Raw genomic sequence first — 14,062 nt, 5'->3', positions numbered from 1 at the left:
TTTTTTTTTTTTTTTTTTTTTTCTGTATGGTTTTTTTTCCCCAAAAAGGAGGCACGGGAACCCAAGCCCAGTCCACCTGCTGAGTGCATCAGTTGTCCGTAAGCTAAAGCAACATGTAAACATCCAGGGTTTGATCGAGGCCGGTCGGGCAGGAGGCTGGTTTCTGGCAGCATTTTTCTTGTTTCATAACCTTCTCTCCTTCTTTTGAATTAGTTTTATTTTAAAATTAATTTTTTGTGTGGTTTTTTGTGGGCTTTTTTGTTGTTGTTGTTGTTGTTGTTGTTTGTTTTGTTTGTTTGTTTTTTGCTGCAGGGCCTTGGAAAAATTAGAAAAAATTAAAATTAAAATAATAAAAAGTCAGTAACTGGTAAACAGCTCATACCGACGCAATGACAATCATCAGGTGAGGAGAGATGTTGGAGATGCTGGCGAGGAGGTCCGGGGCCAGGCGGGACAGGTGGCTTTCCGAAAACTCGCAGGGTGGGAAGATCTGCAGAACGTAGGCAGGCTGCAGGGAGGGAAAAAACCATGGATCAGAGACAACCCATGTCTAAAAATGTTTAAAAACGGGACATTTTTGTGATGTTTTAGGTGTTTAAAGAATCCTAAATCTTGTATAAAAAAGAGGCCATGGGTTTTGTTTCCCAGGTGGGGAGTTTTCCTCACCACAGGTGTAAGAGCTGGCTGATTTTGCTGGGAAAGGCAGAAAAATTCCCATTAATTATCATTTCAGTGGCTGCTCCAAGCACTGGCTGCTCATTCTGGGCTCTTTACACCCAGAATTAAATTACACACACGTTAAATTGGATTCAGTGCAGCAACACACCTGGAATAAACCCTCCACAGCACCAAATGCATTCTGCAAGAAAACGCCAGCTGTTCTGGAGAAATCAGGATATGGGGAAGAAACGAGAACTCTACTCCAGAGATAAAGAGCTGGGAAATGGATTTGGTTGCTTTTCAGCCCAAGATGATGGAATGGGGAACACACCAAACACACATTTAGGGTTTCTGCTTTGGGGTCACTTTCATCGATTCCATCAACGATTCTATGGATCCCATCAATGACTCCATGGATCCCATCCATGTTTGAAAGGTGATGGAAGGTTGTTTGACCAACAACCCCAGGCAGCTCCAGCAGAACCCCAAGCAGTTACGGACTGGTTGTGTTTCCCCGTGGCACTGCAGGGGTTCCGTGCCCGTACCTGGTTGGAGCCGGGGTTGGGGACGTTGATGATGCCTGCGGCCTGCTTGGCCTGCAGGTAACTGATGAACGCGGCCTTGAGCGACTCCGTCTGACTGACCACGTCCTCCTGGTCCCGGCCGCAGGGCAGGGCCAGCAGCAGGCAGTAATCGCTCTCCACCTGCAACGGAAGGACCTGTGCTCAGGGAAATGCTGGATGAGTATGTGTTTTCCAGCTCTCCATCCATTATCTGGGGGGGAAAATCCTCACTTTAAACTCCTTGATGTTACAATTTGTTCCCCAGAGAAGCTGTGGCTGCCCTTGGGTCCCTGGAAGTGCCCAAGGCCAGGCTGGACGGGGCTTGGAGCAACCTAGGATAGAGGAAGGTGTCCCTGCCCATAGCAGGGGTGGGACAGGCTTTAAGGCCCGTCCAACCCAAACCAGTCTGGGATTCTGTGATTCCAACACTTGCTGAGAGCATGGCCATGGTGGAAAGGATTGAAAATGGATTTTCATGGCCACTTGAACTCCCCTTCCCACCTTACTCAGACACACTGAAGCCAGCAGGAGTTTTTCCCAGGGCTGAGGGTGATTTCAGAGCTGCCCAGCTCTCACTCCCTTTTCCATAAATGCAGTGTAAGAGCCATTGCTCACCACCTGCAATCCATGTTCACCCTCTGGGTTGAAGGAATCAGTGTTAATACCAGAATCCCAAAACAGTATCATACGATCTCCAGGATTGGAAGGAACCCACAGGGATCATCGAGTCCAATTCCAGGCCATGCACAGGATCCCAACAATCCCACCCTGTGCCTGAGAGCTCCTGGAGCTCTGGCAGCCTTGGGGCCGTGCCCATTCCCCAGGGAGCCTGGTCAGCGCCCCAGCACCCTCTGGGTGGAGAAATCAACGTGACAGAAGCCCAAGTTTCTGGGAGCTCTGATGGTTTTCAGCCCTGCAGCTGGTGAGACCAGCCCAGCTCTGAGCACAGGGAATCCCAAACCCCCTCCCTGCCCCAGCCCGGGCCCTCACCATCATTCTCCGTGCGACCCCCTCCAGCTGGGAGGCCTCGAGCCGCATGCGCTGCGCGATCCGCAGCGGGGGCCCTCCCTCGGGCGCCGGCAGCGACCGGTGCGCCAGGACGTTGTTCCCGGACACGAAGTGGAGCTGCACGGCCGCCGTGTCGTTCTTGAGAGCCAGGAGACCCTGCCAGACAATGGGGTATTTCTGGGAAGAGAGGGAGAAGAAGAGTTACGTGCAAAGCAAGGAGAGGGGGATCTGAAATCCCATCCGAGCTGCTCGGCTGCCTCCGATACTTCCATCGGAGGCTTAAAGGCTCAGCAGAGGTGTTACACCAGATCAACCCTCTACACGCCAGGCCTGGGTTAGATTCTGCTAAATCAAGAGTTCAGTCCTTTTCCTTCCAGCTGGCCAGTCTGCCTGGGTGGATCCCATCATCCCAATCCCTCAGCCGCCCACCCAGCACATGGCTGTTCCCAAACACTGTTTTCCCTTTTATAAGCGGACAAATTGAGAAATAACAACAGGGGAGGAACTGCTCAAGGTTATACAGGAGATACTTGGTACTGAACACAACCGTCAGCTCCTTGTTGGTACCTGTTCCTCATTGCCTCCCTCCTCTTCCTCATTTTCTACACTTGTGAGAGTGGTTTTCCCTTTTTATTTAAATGAAATACACCAACACTCTCCCCTGCCCATGAGGAAACACCTTCCAGGAAAGTGCTGGCTGTAAAACTGACTTGGAACAGTAAACATGGCTAAAATCCATCAAGGACAAAACAGCCCAAAACCCAAACAATGCCTTTTCTGCATCTGAAGTCTTTGATGCAAGAAAGGTCAGATTTGGTGCTGTGGCTGAGACAGAACCAGGTGATTTCCCCCCAGATCAGGAGCACGACACTCACTGTCAAGAGCTGGACCATGTCCACCGGTCTCTGGGACACGGGGTGAGGTGACGGCTCCTGCTTGAGCGTGGACTGGGGCTCTGGACGGCTGAGGGGCGGCCCCGACGTCGTGGGGATAAACATGGATTGCTTGGGAACTGCTGGCGGCTGGTGCGGCGAGGGAAGCTCCTGCTTCATGGAGATGGCGACGGGCGAGGGGTAGGAGGTCTGGCTCGTGTCCCCTTGTGCCCTCTGGAGGTGGACGTGGGGGTCCATCTGGGCCGCGTGCCTGTTCACAGGGGGGTGGTGGCTCTGCTCCGGCCCTGCTGCCGACGGGCCCTTGGGGTCCTGCGGGATCTGAGGGGTCTTGCTGCGGACTGGCTGGCTGGGGTGCGAGTGCTCACCCTCCGGCAGACCCTGGGAAGGAGGAAGGGGGGAAAAGGAAAATGTTTAGGCCGAGGGTGTGTTCCACCCCATTGTAAGACTGCCAGGACACCATCAGATTCCTGGTGGAGACATCCATGTCACAGCATCAGCCCCGCTGCAGTAGCACCTGGGACAGTCCTTCACTTCCAAGCCCACCTGAGCTGAAACCCCACTCCCTGAATCCTGTCCCAAGCCCATTCCTAGCCTCGCCATCCATCCAAGGATGCCTGACCCATGCACCACCTCGGTACTGACAATTCTCCCCCTGATGCCTCCACATCCAGAAACCTGCAGGCAACTTCACCCCTCCTGGCTGGAGTCCCAGAGGAGTTCAGGAAATGGCTTGTCTCAGCTTCCTCTGATGCTAAGCAGCATTTGAACCCCATTTTCCCCAAGAAACAGCTCAAAACGCTCCAGATTCCAGGGAGATGGATAAAGGGTTTTTTTCTCACCTGAGACGGGGTCATGCTCCGGGAGGGCAGCCCGATGGGTGAGGCGCCCGGGAACTGTGGATGCCCGAGCTGTGCCGTGTGGTAATTCCTCATGTCGCCGTACACGGAGCGGTAATCGTGGAAGGAGCTCCCGGCGGGATGCATGATCTGCACCCCGTGTGGGACCACCACAGGCTGCGTCAGGGGCAGCCCAGGCAGCTGGGTGCCCGAGGGCACGCTGAGCAGCCGGGGCTCGCTGTGGGGAGAGTGGGCCATCTTGCCTTCCGAGGATTTGGGAGTCTCTTTCCCGGGTTGCGGGGTCTTACTGACCGGGGGAGTTTTGACGGCCCCTTCGGGTGTCCGGGATTGCCGCGTTTCCGAGTGGTGCTCGCCCACAGCGGCCATGTGCGGGTGCATGATCATCCTGACGTCCCGCGGGACGTTGTACTGGTCCAGCCGGAGGCTGCTGGGGTGCATGCGGTAGTCGGGCTGCATCACCAGCACGTCGGACTGCACCGGGGCTGGCCCGCGGCACACCGTGCTGTGGTGGAAGTGCAGCTCCTCCTCGGGGGGGTGCTGGGAGGACAGCGGGGGCATGACGATGTCTCGTATGGGCGCTGGCTGGGGTGTGCTGGATCGCTGAGGTTTGATCTCCATCTGGGGTTGCAGAGCAGCTCGGGGGGAGTGGAGCGCTTCCGGGCGGATGCCGTAGGGAATGCCAGAGAGAGGAGGGGTGTTCATTCTCACCTCACCCTGGGACAGATGGCCCAGGGACACAGTCTGTGTTACGCTGTGGGGGGGCATGATAACAGATTGCTCGGGATGCATGCTGGATATGTACTGCGGAACGGGAATTCCTGGCGCCAGCATGACTGGGGTGCTGCTGGACAAAGCCGGGGACGAGGTACTGCCGGGATGACAGGCCCGGGGGAACGGCGACGGCGAGTGCCCGCTGGTACGCGGCGAGTGCGGCTCTTGTTTGGCGACCCCCAGGTGGGAGATGGCCCGGTCGGTCGGGGTGCTGGGCCCCGAGCTGACGTGGTTCGCTTCCGAATGCATCTTCCCAGAGAGGGAAGGGTGGTGAGGACTAACTCCAGGACTCAGGCTGGAGGGCTGCAGAGTCTTGGTCTCCACTTTCAGAGTAGCTGGGTCAGACAGTTTTTTATTCACAACCATCTGGTTATGGACCAGCACGGGTGGAGTGTTTACCGTCTGTGTCAGGACCTTGCCGGGCTGAGATGCTGGGGTCTGGACAGTGAGGTGAGACGAGTCGGGCTTGTCCAGCGCGGTGCGCTCCTGCTTGACGGAGGAGATGACGGGTGAGGTGTTGTAGGGCTGTGTTCCAAGTACCAATGAAGAATGGGTGGAAACAGTCCCGTAGCCCGCCGAGGCCTGGGAGCCTTTCGGTGCCGGCTGGGATGGCGTGATAGGCTCCTGTTTAATCTGAGACTTGGATACAGACTGCTGGAACTCGATGTCCACAGCGCTGGCTGGGGGAATCTGGCTGATCTTGGCACTGATTCGCTGAGGGCCTTCTGTCTTCTGCCCCGAGTAACTCAGGAGCACCACACCTTCCGAGGTGTTCACCCGCAGCCCTGGGCTGGACCCAGTCTCCACAGGCCTCTCCTCGATAATGGACATCGATCCCGGATGAAACCTGCTGTTATCATTCGTACTTGATCTCTGCTTAAATTTCGGCGAGGGAGCATTGACGAGGCAGGTCTGGGTTTGAGGAGCTTGCTTCACCAAGGTGATCCTCGGAGCCTCCTCCAGATCCACACTGTGGGGCATTCTGCTGATGACAGAAGTGGCTTTGGGAGCAATCACTGTGTTGATCTTTTCCTTCTCGCTGAACACCGGCGCTTCAGCCACTGGTGAGTCCAGGGCATTGGTGATGGGAACGGCTGGCTTCTCCTCAGAAACCGGCTTGATGGCCTCCACGGCAGGGTGAAGAGGCGCCTCCTCCAAGCACGGCGCACTCACCGGCTCGGCGTGCGTCGTCGTCACGTGCGTGGAGGTTATGCTCGTCGCTGAGACGTATTTGGGCTCCATGAGTATCTTCCTCAAAGTGCTGGAGTTCGTGTCGATATCTGACGCCTTTGTGTCTGGTGGGAGAGCGGGCGGGGGTGTGGAACGGGCACGGGGGTCCTCGTGCCTGACCACCCACTCCGGAACCTTGGCAGTGCCGGAGTGAAGGGGGACGATGGTGGCAGGCACCGGATTGGGCAGCTTGGCTGCTGCTGTGGGGACAGCAGGAAGGGCCGCATTCGGGGCACTCGGTGGCGTGATGGGAGCGTTCTCCAGGGGCGACCGGATCTTGAACCCGCTCTGACTCCCCTCATCGAGGAGGACCGGCGGGGCACCCAGGTCCAGAGGAGCCAGAACGGGCACCTTTGGAGAAGTGCTGCTCTCAGGGACAGCCTCGTGTGCAGCCACAACATCAGCAGCCACAGCCTTGGTGACATCAGAAGCACTTGGCTCCATGGATGCTGTGGGTTTGATTTGCTTTTCCTCCTTTGAGGCTTCTTCAGGTTTTGTCTTCACTTCACTGGCGGGGGGTGATTTGCTCTGCACCCTCTCTGGCTCGAAGGTGTTGGCTTCGGTGGCGTCACCCTTCCTGCTCGTGCTCTTCTTGCGTCTCTGCCGCGTGGTTTTCTGACGGCCCTTTTCCTTCCGAGCAACTTCAGCCTCCTGCAAGGTCTCAGCCTCCTGTGCAGAGTTGGAAGATTCACTGAAGCTGACTTCAGACTCCTTGCTCTCTGTCTCCAACGTCGAAGTGACAGAGCTGGGCACCGGCTGCACTGCAGGCTCGACAGCAGCCTCAGTTTCTAGGATATTGTTCACTGCCTGATCTGTCTCGGGCTCCATCTCCTCCCGAGGTGACTGCAATACCAAGGGCTCTGTGGTGATTTCAGCCTCAGATTCAGCAGGATACGTCGGCGGCGCAGGGAAGCTTTCTGTCTCCCCAGAAATATCATTGATGATGGAGCCGATGGCTGCTGCCAGCTCCGTTTCACTGGCCTGGTGTGCGGGTTTATCTGCTTCCTCCTCCTGACGGACTTCAGCCACATCTGTTGTTGGCTCTTTGTAGGCAGCAATTGTCGGAGGAGTTTCGGTGAGTTTTGCAATGTTCTCCACCGCCTGCTCAAGCTCGATCTGCTTTGCTAACTGGGCAGCCTCGGGTGACTGCTTGGGCTCCCGCATCACCTCCTTTTCCATTTCCGGAAATGAATCTTCTACCTCATTCTTAGTGAAGTGGGGTGGCAGGATGTCCTCTTTTGGAGGGCTCTTCATCTTGGGTGGTGACACCGCCACTGGCTCTGCCTCCTCCTCCGTGGGCCGCAAGGCGCCCTTGACTTCATCAACATTGAGGCGTATTTCTACATTTTTGAGACACACGGATGCCTTATCAACAACAGTTTTGGTATTTTTGTACCTTCCCCTTTTGGATTTCGTAACCTTTTCTGGCACCGGCTTCTTCTCAGTGATCTCAGCTGTGGGGATTTCTAGCTGGTTCTTCTCCACATCCAGTTCCTTCCGATCACGTTTCTGCTCGCTTGCTGCCGGCTCTTTCTCAGCAGCCTTTGCTTTATTGCCATTGTCACTGGTGCTCGATTCCTGACCACTTCTTTCAGCAGTATCTTCGGATTCAGCCGTGGTATCGGCTTTCGGTTCATTCTTCCCTTTCTTGCCCTGTTGGCTGGTAGCAGCTGATGAGTGACTGTGTGTGAGCTTCTGGGATCTAGGAGACCTCCAACCCTCTGCAGGTTTAGGAGCTTCCACAGTATCTTTAGTTTCAGCCTCCTCCACCTCTTGTTGTACCGGTTCGGTCTTTATCGGAGAGATGTCCTCCTCTGGCTTACGGCGGGTTTTGGGAGGTCTTCCCCTCCTCGGGGTTGTGGGAACAGTTGTCACTGCTTCCTGTGGTTCCTTTTCCCCTCTTTTCCTGGTGGACCTAGTGACCTCCATGGAGTCCTTCACTGGAGATGGGCCTTCATTGTCCCCTGTGGTAGCATAGACCGACCTCACGTTTCTGCGCCTGGTCCGGCCTATTGGCAAGCTCAGCTCCACGTTTTCTGGCTCTGCAGCGGAACTTGGGGATTTAGCAGCATTCCTTGAAACCTTTTCTGCCTCCACTTTCAATTCAGAAAGCTTCTGGGTCTCCCCACGAGGAGAGCTTGACCTTTTCAGTTTTTCACGGTCAATTCTTTCACTCTTTCTTGTGACAGGCTTTTCCGTGACATTAGCTGCAGCCGACTGCACGGGAGTCTTGGACCGTTTACTCTTGTAGGATTTTTTATCTTTTACAACAACTGGAGGTTCCACTTCCATGTCATTGTCAGAAACGGGCGGCAGGACCTCAGCAGCCGCCTCCGCCTTTTGACTCACACCAGCATCGGTGCTGGCAGAGGGTGGAGGATTTTCCTCTTTAGGTTCCACAGCCTCATCTGACTTCTGAACTAGCTTGGGCGGAGGTGGAAGTAGCTGGGCAGTCTCAGGTTCTGGATCTACGCTGATGTCTGCATCGGAAAACGAGGCCCCAGGAGTGGGAGGTTTGGTATCCAAGTATGAAGGATGCTCTGTTGCCACAGCATCTTCCTCTGGTGCCAGTGTTGTAGCAACAATTTCTTTACTCACTTCTACAACTGGCGAAGGTTCCGTTTGCTCAGGAGGCTCCATTTTGACAGGAGCAGCGAGTTCAGGAAAAGGTTTTTGTTCCTCTGCTGCAACAGCAGGTTCAGAAGGTTTCTCTTCTTTGACAGAAGCTGGTTCCACCAGGACCTTGTCACTCACTATTTTCTCAGGAGCGATGGGAGCGACGGGTTCTTGTGGGAGGATGGTGACTGAAGAAGGACCAACAACTGAGGAAGGTTTATGTTCTGTTTCTTTACTATCAGGAACCATTTCTGGTGTTTTCGGCCGGTTTTCTTTATCTTCCTGTTTCTCCACTTCTTTTGGTTTCTGATCTTTCTCCTTTTCTTTCTGCTGCATTCGTGTCAGCTCAACAAACCTACTGTGGAAGAGAACCACTGGCTCTTGCACCAAATCGGCCGTGCTGTTCATCCCATCGGAAGAGGACTGTCTCCCATACAACCTTCCGGAGATGAAGTCCAGATCATCATCCTTCCTCTCTAAATGCTGCAGGCGTTTGGAGTCCTGTTCAAAGATTGAACTGTGCAAAAACCGAGAAGCAAACAGTTCCTGCCGCTCTTGTTCCTCCTCTTTATGATCTTCTTTCTTATCATCCAGTTTTCCACCTTCGGAATCGGTTCTGATTTTTTTCTTTTTCATATACCAGGATGGAATAGGTCTTGGAGCTGAGTCAACCTTCTCTTTGTCTTTGTTGTTTCTGAAACTAGCAAATCTTGAATCCCAGTCTAGAAAGGACCAGTTTTCCTCTCTGGAGGAAGAGAGGGATTTAGCCCTTTCAAGCAAGGCCTTTGTGTCGGGTGTGATTGTCTTGTCCAATGCGAAAGAGTAGAATTTGTTTCTTTCTAAGGAACTGGACTGGAGTCTTTCCTCTCTTTCACGGAACTTCTCTTCTCTGTCCCTTAATAAAAAAGACAACCTGGAACTCTCTAACAAGGATGAGGCTTTTGGGGAATGGGGCTTGTTTTCGCCATCATCATCCGAATCGGAAGGCACCTCCCCAGGTTCCAGGTCTCGGACAGACCGTTTCCGTATGCTGTCTCTTTTCACGATGCTGCTTGGAAAGCTGATATCGACTCTCCCAGGCTCTTGCTTCACTTGGGTTTCCCACCTACTTGAGTCTTCCTCAGAACTCAGCACAGAGAGTTTTATTTTAGCCATTTCTGCCATCTGCTCCCTTCTGCTGGAATCATAAGGATTGAATTTCAGCGAGTCCTCCCTCACAGTCATGTTGGAGTATGAAAGACCCTTTTCTTCTATTTTAGGTGACTCTTTGGTTTCCTTCAATGGCATTAACCTTGGAGAATCGAGCGTGTCCTCATCCTCGTGGAATGGGAAGTGTCTGATACTTGGGGAACAGGACATCCTTTCGGAATCCTCACTCACCTGACGAGAGCTTCTGTAGTTCCTTTCTCTCTTAGTGCTAATTTCGAAGTCAAACTGGTCAGTCTTTTTCCTTTTACTCGGTGGAGAGTCATCGGTGACATCTTGTGGAGGCTTTCCCACCTCATGAACCAGACTCCGCTTTTCATATTCATCAACATCTTTCTTTGGACTGCCAAACTTCTCCGACTTTGCAATCTCCATTTCCAGCTGCTGTTTCAACCTGCGACTTTGCTCCATTTGTTTCCGGTAGCTCTGCGTGTGGTCAATGTCAATGCTGATTTTCTCCTCCGTGTCTGCCGACTGAGTTTTCTCTTGGCCAAGTTTATGGTCTGGTGTTTCTTCAGGAAGACTGGAGTAGTTCTTCCTTGAGTCCTCTCTCTCCGTTCCCTGCTCGTCCAGCAGCTGTACTTGTTTATGCTGGGGTTTTACCGGGTTCAGTTTTTTAGTAGGGAGTTCCTGAACTTCCACAGGTTCATCAGGTGCCTCCATGAGCCTCGCCTGCAGATCCAGGGTGGGACGCATGCCAATCCCACCAACATTAAGAGTGTCCTGAATTTCTTTGGGACTAGTAACGGGAACAAGTCTTTCCAGTTTGAGTTTTTTAGATTCCCTTTTAATCATCTCCTTCCTCAGGGGTTTTCTCTCCAATTCTCCTTCCCTTAACATTGGTGCTTCTCTAGATGACGCTGTCGCATCAAGCTGCTTTTTCAAAACCATGCGCGCATCCTCCTCATCTTGGCTACTCCGTTTTACATCCGGTTTTTGCCTGTCAGGCTTCGGATTTGCATCGGCAAAACGCCTTTTACGAGCCTCCAACTTGTCTAAATCAACTGCATTGGCCCCCTCAGAAGGTTGCTCTGTCTTCAAGTGCTTTTTGGGTTTCATTTTTCCCTCCTTGTCCACCACTTCGATGTGACTGGCAAGGGCTTTCTCCTTCTGTACCTTGGTTCTGACGGGTTCTAGTTTAGACTGCTCAGACTTGGCTTGCTCAGCCTGGGACGTCTGGGTTTTCTGTTCGAGCAGCGGGGATTTCAGAGTGTCGTTATCCAGCTTTGCCCTCAGTTTCTCCAGTGCAGGCTGATCGATCACCTTCCCCTCCTTTTCCTTCACACGGGTCAGCACAACACAGGGCATCAGTTCCAGGCGGTTCTTTGCTGTCCCTTCTTTGTCACCCCTCTCTTTGCTTTGTTTACTGTTGCCCTTCAGTTTTTCTGGGCTGGGCTCTCTCTCATTCTCCTGATCCGTTTCCGAGGACTGAGAGCTGGGTGAATGGATTTTCGCTTTTCGTTTCTGCTTATCTGCTTTCTCCTTTTCTATTTTTTCCGGCTTTTCCTTCCTCACCAAGCGCTTCTCCTTGTCCACCCTCTCCTGCTCGAAAACACGCTCTTTCTCCACTTTCTCATTTTTTGTGTATCGTTCCACACGGGCTTTGTCGAGCTTGTCATATCGCGGAGGGGACAGCGAGCTGCAGCTGCCGCTGCGATCCGAGGACCTGCTATAAATCCTCCTCTCCGAGTCACTCTGCAGCCGCTCCGACTGTGAGGGCGACGCTCCGGGGCTCTGCGGGCGCCGGGAATGTGTCGGGCTCTGGCTCCGCTCGATCGGTCTCCGTTCGTGGTCTCTGTCCCGATCGGATTCGAACCGTTCCCTCTCCCTCTCCCTCTCCCGTTGCCTGTAGCTGTACTCCCTGATGTCCTGCTCATACGGATCTCCCCGGTAATCCCGGTACTCGCGAGGGTCGTCATAGTATCGTGGGTCATAGTAGTCTCCTTGGTAGGGATCCCACTCGGCGTAGAATTCTCTGCCCCGAGCTGGGTATTCCCGCCGAGGATCTTCAGGATACGTCCCCGGGGTCCGAACGGTCTCGTAGTAAGTACGGTCAGGGGCGTATTCGTAGGATCCTCTTCGCTCGTCTCTGCTAAACATAAGAATAAAAAGATTCTAGTTCTCCTTCTCAACCAATGTACTCTGTTACTACAGTTTTTTTGCTATCTAAAGGAATAATTTTCTTTTTTCCTATGTGCATCAAGGTAGCTGCACAAAGAGGTTTGGCAAGGAATCTGTGTGCAGCAGACTAAATACTTTGTTAACTTAAGAAACCAAATGTACTTCATGGGTAATATCGCAACAGCTCTTCCAAGCATTGTTACACCACCCTCACTCCTTTGTTTTTGTCAAATTCAAACCTTGCATGAAATGAAGGTAAAACCAACACAGCACCTGTGCACCCACACAGGGCTGGCAGGGTGAAGACACCCCCTTATCCAGAACCTGAGACCTTCTGAGACCTTTGAGTAAAATCAAAATTCAGGGGTGGAATCTCTCCATTACTAAGCAGCAAAGTGGTGGTAACATTTCTTTAAAAATCCTAAGCCCTGCAAGTGATCTTTTAATTCCCAAATTAGCTCCTTCACTGCATGTGACTTGCTGGTGTTGCCTGTTTACAGTAAAACCAAGTCAACAAATATCAGGTTGTTTATAAGGTCATGTGAAGTCATTCAGCAAAGTAAATCAAGCAATTAATGTTGTTATTTCAATACCTCCAAGCAGCAAAAATAAGTCATTTGTAACACTAAACATGGCAGGGAGGTGGAATAAAGCTGGAGTTCTTGATTCCCCACCATTACAGAATGTTCTGCACACTCTGTACAAAGGTGGGGTTGGGCTCTGCTCCCGGGGAACAAGGGACAGGACAAGGGCAAACGGCCTCAAGCTGAGCCAGAGAAGGTTCAGGTTGGACATCAGGAGGAATTTCTTGATGGAAAAGGTGGTCAGGAATAGGAAGGGGCTGCCCAGAGAGGTTTGGAGTCTCCATCCCTGGAGGTGTCCAAGGAAGGCCTGGACATGGCACTCAGTGCTCTGGGCTGGCTAACAAGGAGGGGATCAGTCACAGGTTTGGACTCGATGACCTTGGAGGTCTTTTCCAACCTAAATGATTCCGGGATTCCTCACAGGTTTATTTGGCTTCACAGTTTATGTTTTATGTTAAAAGCTGGCAGCTTCCACCTTTTAAGAAAATAACAAAATTGAAAAAGGGACAAAACAGGGAAGATGAAAACCTCATCCTGCAAGTGAAGTGGGATGTTGTGAAAAGCAGCTGTGAAGTTAAAAATATTGATCAGGGATTTTGCTTTTTCATGTCTCGTTTTTTTTTTTTTCCTTTGGGTCCTGTTTAGACTGGCTCCAGCTACAACCCCAAGAGAAGGTGGTTTGTGCAGATCTCAGCACCTCTGCAAGGAGGAGCTCAGAGGGGCACCAGAAGCTGCAGAATTACAGGAGTCACTGCAGAACTCGCTCTGCTGCTCCACGATCCATTATCCCTATGGATCTCCTAATGACTGTGTGAGCAGAGTGACAGAGAAAGAAAAATCAGACTAACGTGTGCCCAAACACCAGAAATCAAGGTCCTGCTCAGGATTATTCCATGGCAAAGACAAGCCCACCCGAGTCCTGTGTGCTAAAGAACATCCAATAACGCCCTTCTCTTTCCTGAATCCGGTGTAGTGCTGAGGAAATGTTTATTGCTGGCACATCACAACATCTGGCAAGGCCTGGGGAAGGCACACTTGTATTTCCATTATGCAAATCCTGATTGCCAATTTCCAAACCCTGCTCGCTTTTAAATCTGCTCATTTTGCATTATGTCAGACCAATCTATTTCACTGCAAAAAATGATTGGGTTTATCCAGCTCCCAGGTATAATCGGCATCACGCTGGGCTGACTCCTGGGCAAGGCACAGCCCTAACAATGAGCCAGGCTCTGAAGGGAATAAAACATGGGTGTTTTTTCAGTCAGTGGAGGTAAAAAAGCCCATAATGTGGAGTGTTTCTGTGCCAGGTCTGCAGGGATAAATAAGTGGTTGTGCAGCATGTGGTGCCAGCTGCTGCCAAGGGGCAGCCACACAGGACACAGCTTTATTCAAAATAAAAATGCATCCTTACTCAAATTGTCTTATTTTATCAAGTTACAAACAAAACTGTTGGGAAGAGGGAGGTGGAGGATCAGATTTTACTCTCTGCTCAAGGGCTGAGCAGCAGGAGTTTATCAGACTTTATATACACCCACCAACACACACATTTCTCT

The 14,062-nt window shown here is 52.2% G+C and overlaps 1 protein-coding gene across 1 annotated transcript in view; it reads right to left on the bottom strand.

Moving 5' to 3' along the window:
- Positions 1-14,062, bottom strand: part of SPEN (spen family transcriptional repressor) — a 65,652-nt gene continuing 51,590 nt past the window's right edge. The window contains 6 exon segments of the mRNA XM_032131928.1: positions 1-388; positions 391-508; positions 1,206-1,364; positions 2,214-2,408; positions 3,107-3,502; positions 3,964-11,893. Of these exon segments, the coding sequence (XP_031987819.1) occupies positions 342-388; positions 391-508; positions 1,206-1,364; positions 2,214-2,408; positions 3,107-3,502; positions 3,964-11,893 (8,845 nt within the window). The 3' untranslated portion in view covers positions 1-341.

Source organism: Corvus moneduloides, chromosome 22 (assembly GCF_009650955.1).
Source record: "Corvus moneduloides isolate bCorMon1 chromosome 22, bCorMon1.pri, whole genome shotgun sequence".
Taxonomy (NCBI): domain Eukaryota; kingdom Metazoa; phylum Chordata; class Aves; order Passeriformes; family Corvidae; genus Corvus; species Corvus moneduloides.
The sequence above is the reverse complement of the archived record's forward strand: the minus strand, read 5'-3'. Positions and strand labels throughout refer to the sequence as shown.